Source organism: Chelonoidis abingdonii, chromosome 6 (assembly GCF_003597395.2).
Source record: "Chelonoidis abingdonii isolate Lonesome George chromosome 6, CheloAbing_2.0, whole genome shotgun sequence".
Lineage (NCBI taxonomy): Eukaryota > Metazoa > Chordata > Testudines > Testudinidae > Chelonoidis > Chelonoidis abingdonii.
The window spans coordinates 13,929,421-13,950,018 of record NC_133774.1 but is presented as its reverse complement, the minus strand read 5'-3'; the positions used below and the strand labels follow the sequence as shown (position 1 = coordinate 13,950,018).

The following is a 20,598-nucleotide window of genomic DNA, read 5'->3' as shown; positions in this document are numbered from 1 at the left end:
TTGTGTAAGGTGGGATTGTGTTGCCCCTAGATTCTGAACACAAGGGGCCACATTCATCCCTGGTGTTACAGCAGCAATCTCCATGGAGTTACACCAGGGATGTTAAATCTGGCCCAGGATTGTTAGAGGCACGCGCATCCTTGCATTTCCCTCCCTTGTCTGTGTTCTTATTTTTCTACGCGGCTGAACCTTGAAAGTTGATTTAATGATGGTTCCAAGCGTGAGACCTGATACTAAGAAGCTATTAAAGTAATCCTGTAATGTGCCTTTCACTTGTCACATACTTTTACCATCGAGGCAATTTAGAGATACTTAATCTCACCCTCCTGTAGGGGGAGTTTTTGCATCCAGTGGATGGTCTGTCTACACCAGCGTTTCTCAAATGCAGCCACCGGGGCTTTTCTTGTGGCCACAGCTTCCTGGGTTGTGATTAGGGTGGGGGGAGCAATGGCCCCTCTTCCAGGGCCACCAGTGGGGGTTGGGCCCCCACCCTCCGCTGGAGGTGCAGGCAGCTGGTGAATTCCCCACTTTCCCTAGGATGGGGGGCAGGCTTCGGCCACAGGGCCTTAGGCTCCATCCACATGACAGCAGGTCTTGTTCCAGGCTCTGGTCCACCCACACCATCGTCCCTGGGACCCGTGGCCTCCTTGCCCACCTCCCCATCCAGGGCTTAATTTGTCCCAGAGCTCACGGGGGCTGAGTAAGTCTGCTATGAAAAGTGATATTAACAAACATATAAATATCTCTTTTCACAGCAGCAGACTTACTATCTAGCAAGTTTTTTTTCAAAAAGCACCAAAAAAGCAAAATAAACAGCAACAAAAAGATGAGAACATGCAAAGCATCCTATTTGTGTTTCTATTCTGTTTAGGTCCAGTAAAGACTAGAGACCACTGTACATTGTTATTATTGAGTCTGAAAAAACCCTGCATAAATAAATTACAATGATTTGGACATGGATATGTGCATATTTGTTAGTTTTTCCTAAAGTGAATTAAGTATTTGAGGAAAAATTGTCAGCGTGGCCACCAGTGAGCAAAAGGCACTCTGAGGCCACCAAAAAATTTGTTGTGTGAACCCCTGGCCTAGACATGGCTCATGCTGCTAGGATGGCACATACAGATAGTGGTTGTTAAAGGGACATTCTGTGTCACATCTTCTAGGAATTAAAATATTTTCAAGCCCCTCTGAGGTCTCCATTCCCACCCCCAACCTAAGCACAATGCGAAATTAAGCAAACGGGATATCACACAAAGAAAACTTGTCCCATATGGAAGGCAAACTTTCATCTCTGCTCTCCTGCCACCCCTCTTACCCTGTTGTTGTCTCCTGTCACCACATCTGTTCTGTATTTTTTACCATACTATTCCCCTCATCTAGCAAACTCCCTTTCTCTCCCTCTTCAGTCCACCCCTTCGAGCAATTCCTCCTGCCTTATTTATTTCAATAGTTTTTTCTTTAGCCCGTATCTGCACGGTATTCAAGCAGCCCACAGTCATTAATGAGTTTATCCTTACAGCACCCCTGTGTACTAAGCAGGTATTCTTATTATTTTACAGATGTGGGACTGAGGTCAGAGAGACTGACCACCTGACTTGTCTAAGGTCACATGGGAAATCTGTTAATGAGCCAGGAATACACATTACACTTTCAAAGGGCATATATGTGTGGTGGGTTGGACCCCCCCCCCCCGTCCAGGGTGTCACCTGATGTGCTGGGGTCTCATTGAGCCCACCCTTGGCACCAGCCCGGGTTTCCACTGTGCCAGGCCCTCAGGCCTGCTCTAGCACATACACGCAGGTAGGGAGACACCCAGTTGCAAATGGACATGGAGACACTGAGATCAGCTCTGTGTGGGAGGAAACAGCTCGGGGATTGCCCAGCACTCATATGAACATCTCCTTTGGGGTATAAACCCAAAATATTGTCTTGAGCTGTCTAGAAAGATCTGCACACTGCAAGCTCATAAAAATTCACCCTCTCCTTCAGTGTGGAGAGAGAGATGCACAGGTTTTGACCCCCACCACCCTGCCAGATATGAATTCCACAAACTGGGTTTTGAAATAACCAAGAAGTAAGTTTATTAACTGCAAAAGGTAAATGTTAAGTGATTATAAGGGATAGCAAACAGAACAAAGCAGATTACTGAGCAAACAAAATATTCAAACTAAGGAAGTAAGTAATTTCTCACCCTAAATGTTGTTTTAGGCAGGTTGCAGAGTTTCTGTGGCTTAGAGTTCCAGTTATTTCTCTTTAGAGACTGGACCCTTGTCTCAACCTGGACTCAGCCCCAGCCTTTCCCTTCAGGTGTTTTTAGCAATCTTCCTTTTTGGATGGGGAGGCAATGGAGAAGAGTCTTGTTTGCCTTTCTCCCCAGCCTTAAATAGAATTTACGTAAGGCGAGAACCCTTTGTTTCCAGTGAAAAAATACCAGCAGTGTCCAGCAGGCAGTACTCCATACCAGGTGACATCATTAGATGACCCTGCAGTGTCAAAGCAACATCCCAGGAAGTTCCTCAGGATTGTGGGAGATTAGTATCTCCAAAGTTCTATTGTCTTTCTTAAATGGCTTATTCAGGCTGATTGCCTATTGTGGGTGGGCATTCCCCCAAATACACACACAGTTGTAATTGTTATAAAGTCAATATTCCTAACCTCAGATTCAGAAATGATACATGAATACAAATTTGATAAACACATTCAGTAGATCATTACCTTTTCAATGATACCTCACATGACCCATCTTGCATAAAACATATGTTATACCATATTCATATCATAACAATATTTTTATGATGAATATGAGGTGAATATTATGAACATTAATTAATGAATCTTCAACCCGCCTCCTGGCAGGGTAGGTTTTATGATTCCAATTTTAGGTTTGGGGAAACTGAGGCACAGAGATTAAGTGACTTTCCTGAGGCTACAAAGTGAGTCTGTGGCACAGCTGGTGTTAGAAAGGCAGAGCTCTTTGGTTTCCACTCCCAGTGTCTGACTACTAGATAATTTTGCCTCAAGAAAGGACTTGAGATAGAAGATAAGTATGTAGAAGATAAGCAAGGAATGAGAGTAAGAGAATGGAGAGAGAGAAAGATTAAAGACAGTGAAGAGAGAAAGGGAGAGGAAGACATTGGGAGAAGTGTGAAACACACTGATTTCTCCTCCTATCAGGGTTAAAGTGCCCCTTACTGGTGGGTGGTGGGAAGGGATTGTCTTCTAACTTCAGTGTTACCCTTCACTGGACCATATGTAGGATCAGCAGATTTAGTCAGGTTTCAGGTTTGCTTACAGGCATTAAATGACATTGGGTTAGTCCATTGATGCTTGCCTTTGAGTTTATTCACCCTCTCTAGGGTAACCGGAGATAACAGGATTGTTAACTTGACAAGTCATTGTAAATATCCCTCATCCTTAGTGGAAGGTTTCCTGGGACAGGTTGACGTTAGAGATGTATGGGATCTGCTAGTCTCTTCCTGACTAGTTTGCATGGAGCCTTCACTGCTTCAGACCTCCTTGGAAATGAATGCTGAGCTTTCAGACAGTTAATCAGTTCATTTGTTTGTCCTGATCTGCCCTATGACACTCCAGTGACAAAGAGATAATTATTTAGACGGTGATCAGTAGTGGGCAGATCCTTCTGCAGGAGCTGCATGAATGATCAGGACCATCCTTCTGTTTAGGGCAGAAATGGGGCCGTCAGGGACCAAGCGAAGTCCTTTAGAATCTTCTCTCTTGTTTGAGCTGAACTTTAACCAGATATCTTGCATCCATACTGTACCTTCAGAGCTGCCCTGAGATGGAACCTCTGTAATCTGATGAGGTGATAATATGAATCCTAAACTCCATATCTTAGTTCATTCACTTGCTTGGTCTTGCTTACGTAATATTTCAGAAATCCATGATTTGACCTCCCCCACTACTAAAACCTCAGTTCAGGCTGCAGTGGTTTCTTGTTTGGATTTTTGCAAAGGGCTTTTTGCTAGGCTCCCTGCTGCTTTCTGACACCACCCTTGATAGGCTTTCCAGAATTATGCAGCCTGGTTAATTTTCTGTTTTCCCAGTATTTTCACATTACTTCAGTGTTCATTCAACCACACACTGGCTCAATCCTTGTAGCTACTGATTAAGGCCAAAACGTTGCTATTGACATTTACTGGTCTGAAAACTTAGTCCTCTTGGTTTAAGGGAACTGACTTGTGAGTACTTTCTAGGGCAAATCTGTAAAACTCAGTCTGTGGAGAGGGTCAAACTTCATAGTTAATTATTGCCTGTGAGTTGGCCTCTAAATTAGGATCATGCACTCCCTTCCATCCACAGTAGAACTCCCTCTGATATCAAGGAGCGATTTTTCACAAAGATCAAGGGCAAAATATGGCATTTATGTGGTAACTAAGATCTTAATTATCAGAAGATAGCCGTGTTAGTCTGTATCCACAAAAACAACAAGGAGTCTGGTGGCACCTTAAAGGCTAACAGACTTATTTGGGCATAAGCTTTTGGGGTAAAAAAAACCTCACGGGCTTATGCCCAAATAAATTGGTTAGTCTTTAAGGTGCCACCAGACTCCCTGTTGTTTTTAAGGTCTTAATTATCATTGTTGTTTGTTCGAGATTTTTGTCATGTTCAGCATCAAGCAATGGGAAAATATGCTAATTTAAGGGGGAGATGATATTTTATGATCATAAATCCATCCTTTGCAGCCACAAAAAAGTATGGACATATGTTGGGAGGCTGTTTTTGAATATTTGAGTCTCTGTCCCAATTACATATTAGGCCACTATTTCTGCCTCCACTTTCTTTCCTTCTCCATCCTCTTTTCTTGTTTCTTTTCTTCTTCTCATTTCTTTCATCCTTCTTCCACCCCCACCCCACTGCATTTTTTCCTTCTTGCAACTTTCAGTTCCAGAGGCTTATCTTACCTTTTCCCCATTCCAGCCACTAAGATGATAAGCAACAAAATAGTTAATGCTGACTTTTTAAGTGGTGCTGTTAGACTTTCGAATTAATACCCCAATGAGATTGGTGGGGTGGTTCACACATCTCAGAGCCATTGTTTCAAGCTATGTGCAGATTCAGGCAGAAAGCACTGCATCAATTTACACTTTGGTCTTGTCTATATGGACAGTTAATGTGCAGCAAGCCAGGGTATAAATCTACAGTGCAATAGCTTTCCATGAGCTAACAAGTGGTGTGGACCTTGCTATCTCACACTGAAAGCTATGTCGTACACTTTGATCTATTCCCATTTCAAACAGCAGTGGATCAAAGTGCACTATGGAACTTTTAGTCCACGGTAGCACGGTCCACATCACCAATTAGTGCATGGTAAGAGTGCACTGTAGATTTACATCCCAGTTTGCTGCGTGCTAATTCTCCATCTAGACAAACCCTTAGTTCATGTTTTCAAGGTTTTCTTCACGACCACAAGGAACTTAGAATCATAGAATATCAAGTTTGGAGGGGACCTCAGGAGGTCATCTAGTCCAACCCTCTGCTCACAGCAGGACCAAGCCCCAACTTTTAAAAACTTTTTAAAAACAAAAGCTGAGATTCTGAAGCATTGGCCTCACTCTGCTCTTTTTGAAGTCTATGGTAAAACCCCCACTGATTTTGATAGGAGCAGAGTTAGGCCAAGGCAGAGAGCTTTTGAAAAATCTCACTTCGTTTTCCTTGCAATTCATTGTTTGTGTAAGTTGCCTTACTCGTAAGAATAGTTCTATTATGAAATATAGAGTTATAATAGAACTCCAGAAAATACATTACAAAGGCACAGACCCGGTCCTGCATACCCATATTCCTCCTTGCAAGTAGTCCTTGGATTGCTGTAATATATCTTCTTGAGTTGTAGTATAGCTCTATATGTTGTTAAATTCTTGAATGGTTCCACATGTCACTCTCTCCTTAGTGAGGGATCCTGACACCTAACTTGACACCTTTTCTGTCCTTAAACTCAGTTCACCACCTTGTGGCTTGTCCTTACCATGAAGAGAGAACAGATTCATAACCAGATCCTTAATTGCCTTCCTATGTTTTTATCTTAATTCGATCTCTTCTCTACCATTTCAGGCTAAGCATGTGAAGCCTTTCCTCGTAAGACATACATACCTTCTGTTTCCTTGCTGATCTCCTCTTGGGTCTTTTCCAAAATGTGAATGCTGTGCTTTAAACTTGATGCTTCAATTGCTGCACAGAGAATTCCAAATGAGGCCTGAGAAGAGGGTATTATAGCATGGAATGATCACTTCCTTTGTGAACAGATCCTCCTGTCTGAGCATTTGAGCGTTTCTTCTGCTTTTCTCCCAGAAGTTATGTGCTGTGTAGAGATGCACCAGGGGGCAGAATTTTGCTTCACATTTTTAAAGTGTTTTTCAATTATCTGAAATCCATCTGTCTGAATTTAACTGTGCTATAGGAAGGGTCATGTATAAGGGACACACTGATATAAATTACACATCTAGATGAGTGACTTTCTACTTCAGTATGCAAATGTTTATGTGAGTACGAACTTGCAAATGTGGCCTAAATTCAAATGTCAACTCAGCTCTTTGAAAGCACCGTGACTATTTCTCTCACTGTCACCCCATCTTATTGTTCACTACTGCCTTCATTAATTCAAACTAATGTTTAGAGGATGTACGATCAGACACATTTGACACTGGTTTAAATTTAAATCAAAACTCTCTTTAAAGCTATAAAGTGCAGTGACCAATCTGCTAGACTGGGGAACCTGGAAGAGAATAACAAGTATTTATTCCAAAAGACACAAAATCTAAAGTGGTCAGCAGGAGTGAGAGCTTTCTCATGTCTGCTTTGTACTAACGTGTCACACAGAAATATGCACACTAGGCCAGACCCTCTGCTAGTAGAAATCATTGTAGTGCCCTTGAAGGTAATGGAGCGCCTCTGATTTATGCCAGCCCAAGACTGTCCTCTGTCTCTGTGTTCCCAGGGCTGGCCCCAGGCACCAGCCGACCAAGCACGTGCTTGGGGCAGCACCTTGTAAGGGGCGGCCAATCTTCAGGTGGTGGGGTGGCGCTCGGGGTTGTTTTTTTTTTTTTGGCTGGGCAGCAGTCGGGGGTTGTTTATTTTGGTGGTGCGGTGCTGGGGGGTGTTGTTTTGGTGGCATGGCACTCGGGGTGGGGGGTTGTTTCGCCGGGGCAGGGCGGCGCTCGGGGCGGGGGTTGTTACAGCGGGGCGGTGCAGTGCTCGGGGGGGGGTTTGTTACGGTGGCGCAGCACTAGGGGGTTGTTACGGTGGGGCAGGGTGGCGCTCGGGGGGGAGGTTATGGTGGCGCGGTGCTCGGAGGGGTTGTTTCGGCAGGGCAGGGTGGTGCTGGGGGGGTTGTTTCAGCGGGGCAGGGCGGCGCTTGGGGAGGAGGTTTACGGCGGGGCGGCACGGCACTCGAGGGGGTTGTTGCGGTGGGGTACCCGGGGGTGTTGTTACAGCACTGCGGGGCGGTGCTCAGAGGGGTTTGTTTCGGCGGGGCGGTGCTCGGAGAGGCGCTTTTTTTTTTTTTTTCTTTTTTTCCTTGGGGTTGCAAAAAAGTTAGAACCGACCCTGTGTGTTCCCACAGTGTTTATAAAAAGGACATTTTACAGCAGATGGGAGATGGTCCAAATTCCTGAGCACATAACAGAATCTGGTAGTGGGCTTTTACACTTGTGCAGATTTCCCATTGATTTCCATGATTCTCCACTTGGGAATAAAGGGATATGTTAATGGATCTTGCTGCAGGAGTGGGGCCCAAGAAAGCAACATTTTTTTCATTGGATCTTCTGTCTTTTAAAGTGTTACATAGAGGAATTAGAATGACCACTTTTTGATACCAGGGTGTTCTGGTGCAGAGAGAGCAAAATGTATGGATCACATTTTATATACTGGTTTTCCCCTTCTATTCAACTCTCTAAACTGGCCACTATAATAGCGCCATCCAAAATGAATGCAAACTCTAAATTTGCTCTACAACCTGGTCTCACTTCATGATAATTCAGCAGACACTTTTGCACTGGCTAAATATTTCTGTTTATCTTTGGAAAGTCCATGGGATACATTCAGTTACTTATAGGCTGTTGGTCTTTATTCCCAGATGTAGGTAGACAGAGTTATTGTTACAGAGAGAATGACACGTTGTCATTTCATAAAGGATTTTGAACTTACATTTTGGCTGTGATTTCCATTACCTGCAGTGCCAACTAGTCTAGGAAAAGCATGGTGTCTAGCACCCTGGGGATCTGGTCTTGTCTGGTGCCTTTGGACTGTAGTGCCAAGCAAATTGATAATAATCATTGCAATGAGCAGTGTGATAGCTGCATGATGGATACTCACATTTATCAATAGTGTAATATGAGTATATGAAATAATTAGCAGCATGCTGGCAACAGACATACTATATCAGACTGGCTTAATATAATAATAGGAGATATACCTATTGCCTAGCACTGGAAGGGACCTTGAAAGGTCATTGAGTCCAGCCCCCTGCCTTCACTAACAGGATGAAGTACTGATAAGTGGCCCACTCAAGGATTGAACTTACAGCCCTGGCTTTAGCTGGCTAATGCTCAACCCACTGAGCTATCCCTCCCCCATAGTTGGTATATTAGTTTCCAGCTAGAGCTGTGTGGAAAGCCAAAGCTAGTTACATGATTCCCAGCAGCCCAAGCTCCATTGAGGGCTAGTGCACGCAGTACATATATTGGAGGTGGATTGTCGCCATGCAGCTGTGCCCTGCGAGAGGCTCATAATCAACCTAGGTGGGAGGAGGCTAGTTTGCCATACTAGCCTGCATTAACGCAAGTAGGAACCACTGGAACAGCACCTGCTGGTAAGTCATGTTGCAAACACTTCGTTGCAGATAAAGAGAGGCAACGGTGGAGCTAACCACATGCTGCAAAAACAAGCTTGTGAACATTCGTTTTAACTCCATCTGGCTGTTTGGTTTGACCATGTGTGTTTCCCTCCTTATTTGCACAAATGGGTCTACACAGATGTTTGGGGGATGGCTGTTCATCTTAGCAACACCCACATTAGCTGGCAGGCAAGGGTATTTACGGTAGACGAGCACTGGCTATTTGCTGTGTGCTATTCATTCTGTGAAATGCTGCTACTTTGGTGCACTAGCAGAAATTAGTGCCAGAGATCTGGCTGGGATTTATTAGTGCCTTCGAACACCTATAACAATATAGAAAGTATGTGCCCACCCACAGATTTTTCCCCTTCTGGAACAAGTAAACTGCTATCATATAGATTCCTAGGCCAGAAGGGACCATTGTGATCATCTAGTCTGACCTCCTGTATCACACAAACCATAGAATTTCCCCAGAATAATTCCTAGGCAAATCTTTTAGAAAAACATATACCTAGTGGCAGGCTAGAGAACAACTGGAGCTGTCCTCCCTCTCTGCTTCTGGAAGGAAGAAAATCCTTCATTTACATGTCTCAAGCAGTTCCGCCTTCCTAATTCACTTCCTGTGCTGATAACAGCTGCCAATTACACTGATAAAAGGACATAAATGGATCACCTCGTCCCTCCATCTAAATGCCTTTAATTTCCTGATAAATCAGCTGACAACCTGTTCCCTCACAAAAGCACATCTCAGCTTCTACGCCAGCCAGCCAGCCCATACTGGTAAACAACTTTCATTGGGAAAACAGTGTTGTTACCCCAAGTGTTCAGAAATCATGAGTGAGGCCCTCCAAATCATAGGATTGGCTTAAAAATGAGAAGTTGTTTTTTTTTTTTTTTTAAGATCATGGTTCTTTTTCTTGGGCTGCTGGTTTTTGAACCTTTGGGGACCTCCGGCTCATGTTCTCAAGCTTTGCTCCAGAACCATGAGGGCCAGAAGCATTTTTTTAAAATGGAGGCTGAGATTCTCACATACGTACATGGTTCCCAGAGCTGGGGCTTTAAGAAAACTGCCTAATGTCATGGTGAGTGTTTGTACCACTATGGCTCAACCCTTCTAGTTTTCCAATCAGGAAATGGAAACAATACCATGTGACTTAGGCAAGCAATCAGATGTCATAAATAATGACAGAGAAGGGATTTTCAAACCTTTTTCCAACATGGCCCACAAATCAGAGACAACATCTAAATTCCATCATTTTTAAACCTGTGGGTCCAAATTGCAAACTGAGCCAAGTTTCAAAGCTCTTTGCACATGCAATTAGCTGGTGTCACATGCACCTGCCTCTCTCTCTATGAAGTTACCTACCTGGTCCATGTACACTTATTTTGCATGCACAACCCAGGTGCTTATCTTTGACAATTTGGCCTTTTAATTCCACAGGTTTTTGTTTTGTATTTAGCAAAATCAGGCTGAGCAAAGTGAAAGCTCCAACCCTAACTATTAACAATAATAAAACAATGAGTCATGGCTCTTTTAATTTTTTAATTTAATCCTCCCCTCCCCTTTTGGTGAACGTCTCATATCTGCTGTATCAAGAAACGGACAGCAGAACACATGCTGAAAGAATGAATCAAATGAATGACATGAAATATCAACTGCCTCATTTTCTTATTAGAGGGCTGCAGTTTAACTGGCAGAGTGGAGAGGAACTGGCAAATTGGACCGGGACCTTTAATTTCACGGATGATGGAGCAGTGAAGAGTGGCAGTGACACAGGCACCAGGTACAGACACAAGAGAATGACTATGGAGGGGAGAACTCCAATCGATGTAGATCTCTCTTTGTACAAACTGGGAGTATCAGCATATATAACAGGGGCCAGATTCACCAGGCCACTCCACGTGTTTTGTACTGTTCCTGGTGATGCAAAGCAACCAGGACATACTGGTGAACCTAGCCCTTGATATTTATATAGTTGTAATTATAATTCCCTGTAGTAGAATTGTTAGGGTGCCTAACAGAAAAAAAATCATTCGGCCAAGATGTTGCTATTCCCATTATTTAGTCTATTTTGAAAACTCTTTTTTCTTAAAGAAAACCAATTGAAATCCCAAAAAGAGTTACCGTAGAGGTGTTGTTTTAACTTGTATGGAAGGAATGCCGGTGCCTTAATCTACTCCCATTGTTTATTAACCATGTGCTAAACACAATAAATATATATATATATATATATATATATATATATATATATGTATATATATATAATATAGAGGGAGAGGGGGAGAGGGAGGGCGAGAGAGCGAGAGAGAGCGCTGGTGGTTAAATGAAACATAGTTTGTATTATAAGGTGATTTAACCAATTTGGGCCCCAGCTCTGCTGTCAGGTTCACATGGACCAATCCTTGTATCCATGCAGAGCCCCACTGACGAGGAAAATGATTCACCTGCACAGAACCAGTTGCAAGACTGGGGCCAATACTGAGACTGTCCTCATGAGAATGTGGGTCTGTGTTATTCCCCCCAACCTCAGAGGCTGGTCCATATAAGAGATTAATGAATCTAATACTGTTCCCAGCTAGGGGACTTAGTTATTTAGCTCAAGCAGTAGAGGTTTATGTATTTAGTGCTATTAGTCTTGAGGTCAAATGATGCTGTTGGCCTGTCGGGGTGGTTACACAAATGGTTACCCAATGTGGGGGTGCCCTCGACTCCTACTGACTTCAAAGGGAATTGTGGGTGCTGACCATCTTGCAGCATCAGGTACAGTATAAAGAAGGGAAGCTCTTAGAAACACAGTTAAGCAAAAAATGTAATAATAAAAAAAAGCCAAGCCAGATGGAATTCCTGGATATAAATACAACGCTAGAGAGTCTGGATAAATTAAACTCTGAGTGAAATATCATCATAGAGTATTTCAGTAACCGTACCCCACTACATCTAGGGAACTGACAGCATTCGAAAGACAAACGGAAGTACAAAGGCTGTCCTATCAAAATCATACTGTCGCACTCAACTAAAACAGCTCTCTGCAATTCCTGTTAGGGATCCCTGAGCGGTAATGTGATACCATATCAGTGCTACAAGTCACTCATTCTGTTTCACTAGACAAGGGAGCCTTATGAAAAGAACCAACATAGCTGCATTTTTAGCCCCTCGGCTAAAATGGTTGGTTTACATATTTTTAAATTTCATTCGTTGTATTGATCTTTGTTTATATTCTTTGTGTATAAATTTATAGTCCACATACGCAAAGTCTTCAGTCTGGGCACTTGGCATATGAGAAAACAGCATGAGACACAAAGAAAGAAATCTTCTTGCTGAGAATTAATAAAGGTAGAGATTTCCTCCCCTAAGCACCCTTGATAGATGCAATTGGACTATCCTTTATAGTGGTGTTGGAGAGTGACAACTCTTGACTATGTTGTTCCAAGTAGTTATAAGGGATTAAGAGATTAAGAATTTGGATCTGATTTTCAACCTGCTTATGCCCGCAAAAGTTAGTGTCTCAGTTCAGATTCAGTCTATTATACAAACAGGCTGTATATGTGAAATTCAGATCTGGATTTCAAACCCCACTGAAGTCCAGTGCCAAATGCATGCACCTTTGACCACCTCATAGTAAATGTGATTTATTGCATAGTCTAGTTTATCAGAGTGTATCACCTCCTTGCAAAGTGTGTATGTAAATATTTATATCAATTTGAATAGATATTATAATTATATAAAACTAACACACCTCTGACCAATGCAGAGCTCTATGATGTATATAAATAATGTGTGTCTGTGTGTGCAGCACTGAAGGTCGCAGGGTATGGGGAGGTCATCACTTCTGTGCTGCCTTCAGAGCTGGGCTCCCAGCCAGCAGCTGCAGAGCTTCCTGTAGCTGGGGGAGGTTCCCGGAGCTGGGTCTGACCCTGACCTGAGAGCAGCCCCTGCAGGGGAAGAGAAAGTTCTGTCCCTCCCCAGCCCGTCCAGGACTAGCAGCTGGAGCCCAGCGCATGGTAGGAGCCCCCATCCCCTGCAATAGCCATGTTGCACAGGGGAGATCAGATTTCAAGGTCCATGAATTTGGCAGTGCCTCACCTTGCTGGACTCAGCTCTTAATAGAGAAGGGGCCAAAATTCTTCATGAGAGAGAACCAGGGAGCGCCCAAGGTATTGCTTGTGATGCTAAAAAGGGAAACGGAAAAAAAAATGTTGTTCAAGCATAGTGATTAATGTTATAAGATTTGTCATATGCTTTGATAGGCCCCCCTGGGGGGGGTCATATGGATACAAGATCAGCTGCTTATTTCAAGCAGAGTGATGGGAATGAACTTGATTAAAAGAAGCAAACGGCAGTGTATTCAAAATGAGAGAGTTCTGAAAGGATGGAATTTCCCTGCAGCCTCCCCCCGTCACTGCATGTCACAGAGGAGCTGATGTGGTCTTGATGCGTCACCCTAGAAAGCAAAGAGAGACCCACGTCTCCCAATTTCCAATAATTAGATTAAAGACATTATTTCTAAAGCTGTACTGATGTTGACACATTGTGTCCTGGGCATGCCGTCTGAAGAGAATACATGACAGTCCATGTTACTGTTGACATTACCAGAAGTCCCTCTCAAAGCAATCAATAACAACGTAAATGACCCTGAAAGTTTGGAGGCTGTGGTATTCTTATCAGTACTGTTACATAGTGTCCTCTGCACAGAGGGTTTACTCTGGATGAATAGACAAACAATGGGCTACTAGTCTGAACTTTTGACGCATCCTCAAGGACTGATTTTTCCTAGTTCCTGCTGATACTCCTACGACTGTTGCAATGTAAGTGTAAGTATCAGTTTGAAGTGACCATGCAGTTGCGGGAGAATATATTGTAAGGAACGATTCTGCAATGGTAGGACTAGACATTAGGTCAATTACCATCTCTATTGTCTGTGATAAGCATATTGAGCAGCTGCGCTAAATAGTGCTAAATTGAAGAGGACCAATGTATTATATGTGGGAAGAGGAGGTCAAAATCAGAATTCTACTGAACAGGAGATGAGATCTGTTGCCAGGAGGACACAGACAGGAAGAGCTAGTAGTGGTGAAGAGGGCACCCCTTGGAATGACCATCATAATCTTAACAGTGCAGATGTGTGAATTGTCTGCAGATGTCATGAGGCTTTACATAAGAATGGCCGTACTGGGTCAGACCAAAGGTCCATCCAGCCCAGTACCCTGTCTACTGACATTGGCCAATGCCAGATGCCCCAGAAGGAGTGAACCTAACAGGTAATGATCAAGTGATCTCTCTCCTGCCATCCATTCCCACCCTTTGACAAACAGAGGCTAGGGACACCATTCCTTACCCATCCTGGCTAATAGCCATTAATGGACTTAATCTCCATGAATTTATCCAGTTCTCTTTTAAATGCTGTTATAGTCCTAGCCTTCACAACCTTTCTCACATGATTCCAGAATGGAGACATCTCTGAAATCCAGCAAGAGGAACCAATGACATCCCTAAGAGCTAGTCTACACTAGAATCGCTACAGTGGTACAGCTGTACTGATGTAGCTGTGCTGCTGTAGTGCAGCCCGTGCTCTCTGCTGGGGGGAGAGAGAGCTCTCCCATTGGCTTAATAACTCTGCTTTCCTGAGCAGCGGTAGCTTTGTCAGTGGGAGAGCATCTCCCGCTCACACAGCACCATGCGCTCTGGCGCTTAGGTTGATCTAACTTACGTTACTCAGGGCAATTGCTCAGCTTTTCCACACTTCTGAGCATCTTAAGTTATATGAAAGTAAGTGCTAGTGTGCGAAAGCCCTAAGATTCACTCAGGTGGGGATGCATGTGGCTAGGGTCATCATCAGTGCACAGCCTGTGGTGCAGATCAGGAGCTAAAAGCTAGAGGCCCCTCTTAGTGATGAGTGAACATCCACAGTTTGGGAATTCAGGTCCAGTGTGGGGAAGCATCCGAATGTTTGGGTGCTTGAGAACCCCTAGAATTCGGAAAACTGGCCAAAAATCTCATGGGAACAGCTTTCCTATTGGTATCTTGACACTTCTGATGCTGTCTCTAATCTTCAAGTGGAGAAGCTTGTGGAAATGGAAGAAAACTAAGTTAGCCAAACATTTCAGAACCTCATAAAAGGTTTGGTTCTAAAAACTAGTGAAGATTCAGGGGGTTCAGAGATTCATAGATTTTTAAGGTCAGAAGGGACCATTATAATTATATAATATGACTTCTTGTGTAACACCGGCCACAGAAGCTCACCTAGTAATTTCTGCAATAAGCCTGTAATTTCCGTTTTGAGTGATAGTGTATCTTTTACACAGATAATCAGTCTTGATGTAAAGACTTCAAGTGACGGAGAATTGACCGCATCCTTCAGTAAACTGTTCCAATTGCTAATTACCCTCACTGTTAAAAATTCATGACTTATTTTTAGTCTGAATTTGTCTAGCTTCAGCTTCCAGTCATTCGATCTCATTATGCCTTGTTCTGCTATATTAAAAAGCCATAAACGTCAACTCCAGCCAGGAGTGCTTAGCAGCTCTGCGGATCAGCGCCTCCCGCACAGCCCGTCTGCCAGCCGGCCTTGGGGATCAGCTCCTTCCCATCCCTCCCAGCGACTCCTACCCACTGCAATCAGCTGTTCAGTGGCATGCAGGAGGCACTGGGGGAGAAGGGGAAAGGGTGGGGGTGGAGTAGGGGTGGGAAGAGGCAGGGTGAGATCTAGGGCAAGGGGTGGAGTGGTGGTGGGACCTGCAGCAGAATGGGGTTAGAGCATCCCCTGGGAACCAAGGAAGGCGGCGCCTATGTAAAGAGCCATCTACCCATCAAAAATATGAGCCATCAAAAATCTCTTCCCCGTGTATGTACGTATGTCTTTCAGGATGAAATCACCTCTTAACCTTCTCTTGGATAAATGAAATAGATTGAGCTTCTTAAGTCTCATGCTATAAAGTACGTCTCTTGCAATCCATTCTTGTTGCACTTTTCTGAACCTTTTCCAATTTTCCAACTTCCTTTTTGAAAAGTGGACCCCAGACCTGGATACAGTATTCCAGTAGTGGTCTCCCAAAGCCATATATAGAGGTAACACAACCTCCCTACACCAATTGATATTCCTCTGCATGGGTACTGGAACTAAGGGTGCTGGTGGTGCTGCCCCCTCTCCTCCCCCCAGCTGGAAATGGTTTCCATTATATGCAGGGTTTACAGTTTGGTTCAGTAGCTCTCAGCACCCCCACTATAAAAATTGTCCCAGCGTCTCGGTTTCCTGTGTATGCACTTCAGGACAGTGCTCAGCCTCTTAGCTACAGTATCACCTTGGGAGCTTATGTTAAGTTGGCTATCTACCATTACCCCTGCATCCTTTCCAGTGTCATAGTCTGGCAGTGCTCTTGTTTCCAAAACACATTCACCCATCCCTAGCCCTTACTGTTGCCACTACTCTTAATTTTTATTAGTGCTATTATTTACTCCGTCAGGTCAGGCTATGCCTGCTTACCGTAATGAGAGTAGACGGTACTATCTGTGGCTCATCAAACCTACTGCCTTGTGGGTACCTCAGGAGGGTGTAAGGCTAAGGGAGCAATCCATGACAGAAAAGTCCCAGTGCCTTGTGGGTGAATTCAGGAGAATGTAAGGCTATGAGAGTAAATTTAGACAGAAAATCCGAAGTGGCGCCCCAAAGGCACTCAGGTACTAACATTTTAGTATCTGCAGCGGATTGAGTAGCAGATATATTGGTTCTTCCTCTCCATGGATTTTACTGGTGATGCTAAAAGGGGGGACCTGATGCATGAGCAACTCAGGGCCTCCATATCATTTGCCCAGGCGTGTGCCCTGGAGAGGTACTCCAGCTTTGCCTTGAACATTGACACAACATGGGAGGCAGCAGTCACCAGTTCTAAGCTCTTACTTGATTGGCGTAGAGTTGAGCGCCAGGGGCTGCCTCTGACGGAGAGAGAGATCATCGTATCTCACTGGACAACTATCACCAGCCGTAAAGCTGGGCAGTCCCCAGACAGTAGGGTGTTGTACCACCATAATCTGCCTGCTTCAGTGCGTGCTTGGAGCTTAGAGTTTTATAACATGACAAGTGGATTGTAATCGGTGCACCAGGCAAATCAAGTAAAAGAAAACATCCTTAAAGACAGAGTGCTGGAACGTCCACACCATGGCAACTGGATTATCTGAGGACCTTCAGCAGATCAAAGATGCATGTAAAACTGCCGTGGTCAATGACAAGCTGAAACAACCCAATCTGGATATCTCATCCCTCCAAAAAACATAGCTAGCGTCAAGTGGATCTCTCAGAGAAAACGACTACACATTTTTCCGGTAGGGGAAAAGTGCAGAAGAAACGTGAGAGCTTGGAGTGAGGTTTGCCATCAAGAAATCACTTCTGGGGATGATTGAGCCACCTACGGATGGATCAGAGAGAACTTTGGTACTATGCTTGTTCACATCTGAGGGCCCAGTCAAACTTGTGAGTGTGTATGCCCCAAGACTCGCCTCGTCTTCTGACATCAAGGACCAGGTCTATGTCCAGTTGAACTCTGCAAGATGTGAGTGTCCCAGAGCTTGGGCTAGAGCCCAAGCCTGACCGTCTACACCATGTGGTAGAACATCTGCCCCACACTGGCTCATAAGGGGTTAATAGAGCCCCTGGGAGGCTGCCAGGAAGCAGCCAATCAGAGGGGAGTTGGGAGAAGAAGCCAATCAGGGCAGGGCTGGCCCATATAAGAAGGGCTGCAGAGCAGCTTCAGTTACTCCCTGGAGCTTGAGGAGGGAGGAGGACTGGCTGCCTTGCAGGCAGAGGGCAGCAAGCACCCTGGACATAGCGTTGCTTCAGGCAGAGACCCAGGGATCTAAAGGTAGCTCCTGGCAGGCTGCAGGGATCTGCAGGCTGAGGCCTTGAGGCAAGGGCAAAGAGGGTGCTGGGGCTGCGAAGTGGCTCAGGGAAATCTACAGATGAGTCAAAGGGGATGCAGCAAGTGGCAGCCATCCACAGGGTCCCTGTGCTGGGACCCAGAGTAGTGGACAGGCCCGTATCCCCTTCACCTCCACTTGGCACTGAGGAAGTGGCTGGACTGAGGGACTACGATACTGTCCCCTGGAAGGGGGGAACATGGAGTGTGGTACAGCCGGAGGGGCTATGTCATGAAGAGGATGCTGTGGTCCTGGGAGTGACATGGGTCCCAGGAGCAGAAGTGATGTTGCCGAGACATCACCAGTAGAGGGTGGACTGACATACAGAGCGAATCCCCAGGGCAGCCAGCAGGAGGCGCCGCAGTGGTGAGTTGCACCTCATCACACACCACAATTGAACAGCTCCTTAGCCTGAGCCCCGTGAGCCTGAGTCAGCTGGTACAGGCCAGCCAGAGGTGGCTAATTGCAGTGTAGACATACTCTGTGTAGTTTGAAACTTCTCTTTCACTGACAGAAGTTGGTCTAATAAAGGATATCACCTGACCCACCTGGTCTCTCTCTAATGTCCTGGGACCAATATGGCTGCAACAACACTGCTTAAAACACAGGCGTGGCACATGGTTTCATGAGCCATGCCAAGATCTGGCAAACATGCATCAGCAGTAGGCTGTGTAGGCAGGGGCAGCTCTAGGTATTTTGCTGCCCCAAGCACGGCAGGCAGGCTGCCTTCGGTGGCTTGCCTGCGAGAGGTCCCCGGTCCCGCAGATTCGGCGGCAGCCTGCGGGAGGTCCACCGAAGCCGCAGGACCAGTGAACCCTCCGCAGGCATGCCGCCGAAGGCAACCTGCCTGCCGCCCTCGTGGCAACCAGCAGAGTGCCCCCCGTGGCTTGCCGCCCCAGGCATGCGCTTGGTGTGCTGGTGCCTGGAGCCGCCGTGGGCATAGGGCATTGTTTTTCACTGCCTTTCTGGTTACAGGCCTACAGTAGTGTTGCAAAATAGACAGTCTTGGCCTGCTAGACATTTTTGGCTGACAGCTGCTGCTACTTAATTTTTCCCCACAAGGTTTTCTTTTAAGGACCCCAACAGGGAGTGGTGGGTGGAACAGCCCTTCCTCTTATTCTTTTCCACTCACCAATTTTGGTCTATTGATTTATCAATCCTCCACTTTTCTTATTTACCAGGCATGCTGTTAACACAGTCTTTGAATTAAACTGACTAGGCTTTTTTTGGTTAGACTAATTTAGTCTTTCTATCTCCCTTTCCCACCTTCTCCCCTTAACTATTATTGTTACAGAGTGTTGTGACATTTAATGGACTTCTTCTCCCGCCTTACACTTGATCTTACAATTAGGATAAGTTTGTAGGCCCAGTTATTACAACACACACCACCCCCACACAGGTCACTCCTTCCCTTTAAAGACCCTTCCTAGTATCTAGCTACCACTGATAGTTTATCAGACTGCAGAAACAGCATACAAAGCAATATGATTTTTTTGTCCCATGCCCCTAGAGGAGTGTATGTTGATCCACATGCTGTACTATTCCCACTCCCTTGCCAGTTCTGAGCTGTGATGGAAGCAGGAGATTCCATTTGGCAATGGTATGTTCTCAGGTGTTCACTTTCACAGATTACCATATGAAAGGTTATTTCACTTAACATCAGAGGCCAGAGTCTTGCACTCAGTGTTACTGGCGCAATCTCATTCTAGTTAACAGGGCTCCACTGGTGAAGAGTGAGAGCAGAGCCAGAACTCCTGCCCTGGGTTCTCATTCTTGCTCTGCCACGCCAGTCATGTAACCTCTGCATTAGCTTCCTCATCTGTAAAATTGGGAAATTACCTACCTACCTTTCAGGGATATAGTGAGGATTAGTTTATATTTGGACAGCCGTTGGAAGATGTAAAATGCTAGGTAAGTGTTACTGTGTGGGTAACAAATCTGGGGTCAGAATTTAAAAGGAGACAATACATTTATCAGTTTATTTGGGCCAAATCCTGAAAGCTCTGTTAATGGCCAAGCCTTATTCTAGTATTCACATTGAACTATTTCTATAAGGAAGGCAAGAGAGACTTGGCCCTCACTCAGATCCTCCCCTGAAGTCAATAGAGCTTTTCGCTTATTTAGAGCTTCATAAAAGCCCCCAGGACCTGACCCTTGACTTCTCATTTTCTTAGCCACCGGAAGGCATTTCATTTTGGAGAAAAGCTTGATCTTCCTGTAGTGAGATCATAATCCAGTCCATATGGCATCAGGATCCCTTGCTGTGGAAGTGTGACTTGCAGTCATCACAAACTGAGCATGCTGACTTAGATATACAAGCGGTAGGAGAGGAAGCTCTCGTTTAAAGACACACATCTAATAATGACCCTTAACGATATTTTTAAAATCTGCACAACATATCTAATGAAACAGCACCCCAAAGGTAGAGTCCCTCTAGGGCAGGTTGCAGACATAATTGATGGAGCATGATCAAGGAGATCTTGGAGGTTCAAGGAGAAGAGGTAACTTAACTGCAGTTGATCAAAGAGCTCAGAGTTACAGTCCTCACAGCTTCTTGTCAAACTGTCTTAAATGGGCTATCTTGATTATCACTACAAATTTTTTTTCTCTCCTGCTGACAACAGTTCATCTTAATTAATTAGCCTCTTAGAGTTGGTTGGGCAACTCCCACCTTTTCATGTTCTCTGTATGTATATATCTCCTCACTATATGTTCCATTCTATACATCCGATGAAGTGGGCTGTAGCCCACGAAAGCTTATGCTCAGATAAATTTGTTAGTCTCTAAGGTGCCACAAGTACTCCTATTCTTTTTGCGGATACAGACTAACACGGCTGCTACT

General features: G+C 44.8%; 1 protein-coding gene across 2 annotated transcripts in view; it reads left to right on the top strand.

Moving 5' to 3' along the window:
* The window catches only part of ST8SIA5 (ST8 alpha-N-acetyl-neuraminide alpha-2,8-sialyltransferase 5), a 69,980-nt gene that overhangs the window by 17,313 nt on the left and 32,069 nt on the right, over nt 1-20,598 (top strand). Inside the window, exon 2 of one of the 2 annotated variants that reach the window (XM_032798464.2) lies at nt 10,525-10,632. The exons of the other annotated variant lie outside the window; for it this stretch is intronic. Coding sequence (XP_032654355.1) covers nt 10,525-10,632 — 108 coding nt within the window. The remainder of the gene's footprint in view (nt 1-10,524; nt 10,633-20,598) is intronic. 2 annotated transcript variants of the gene reach the window in all.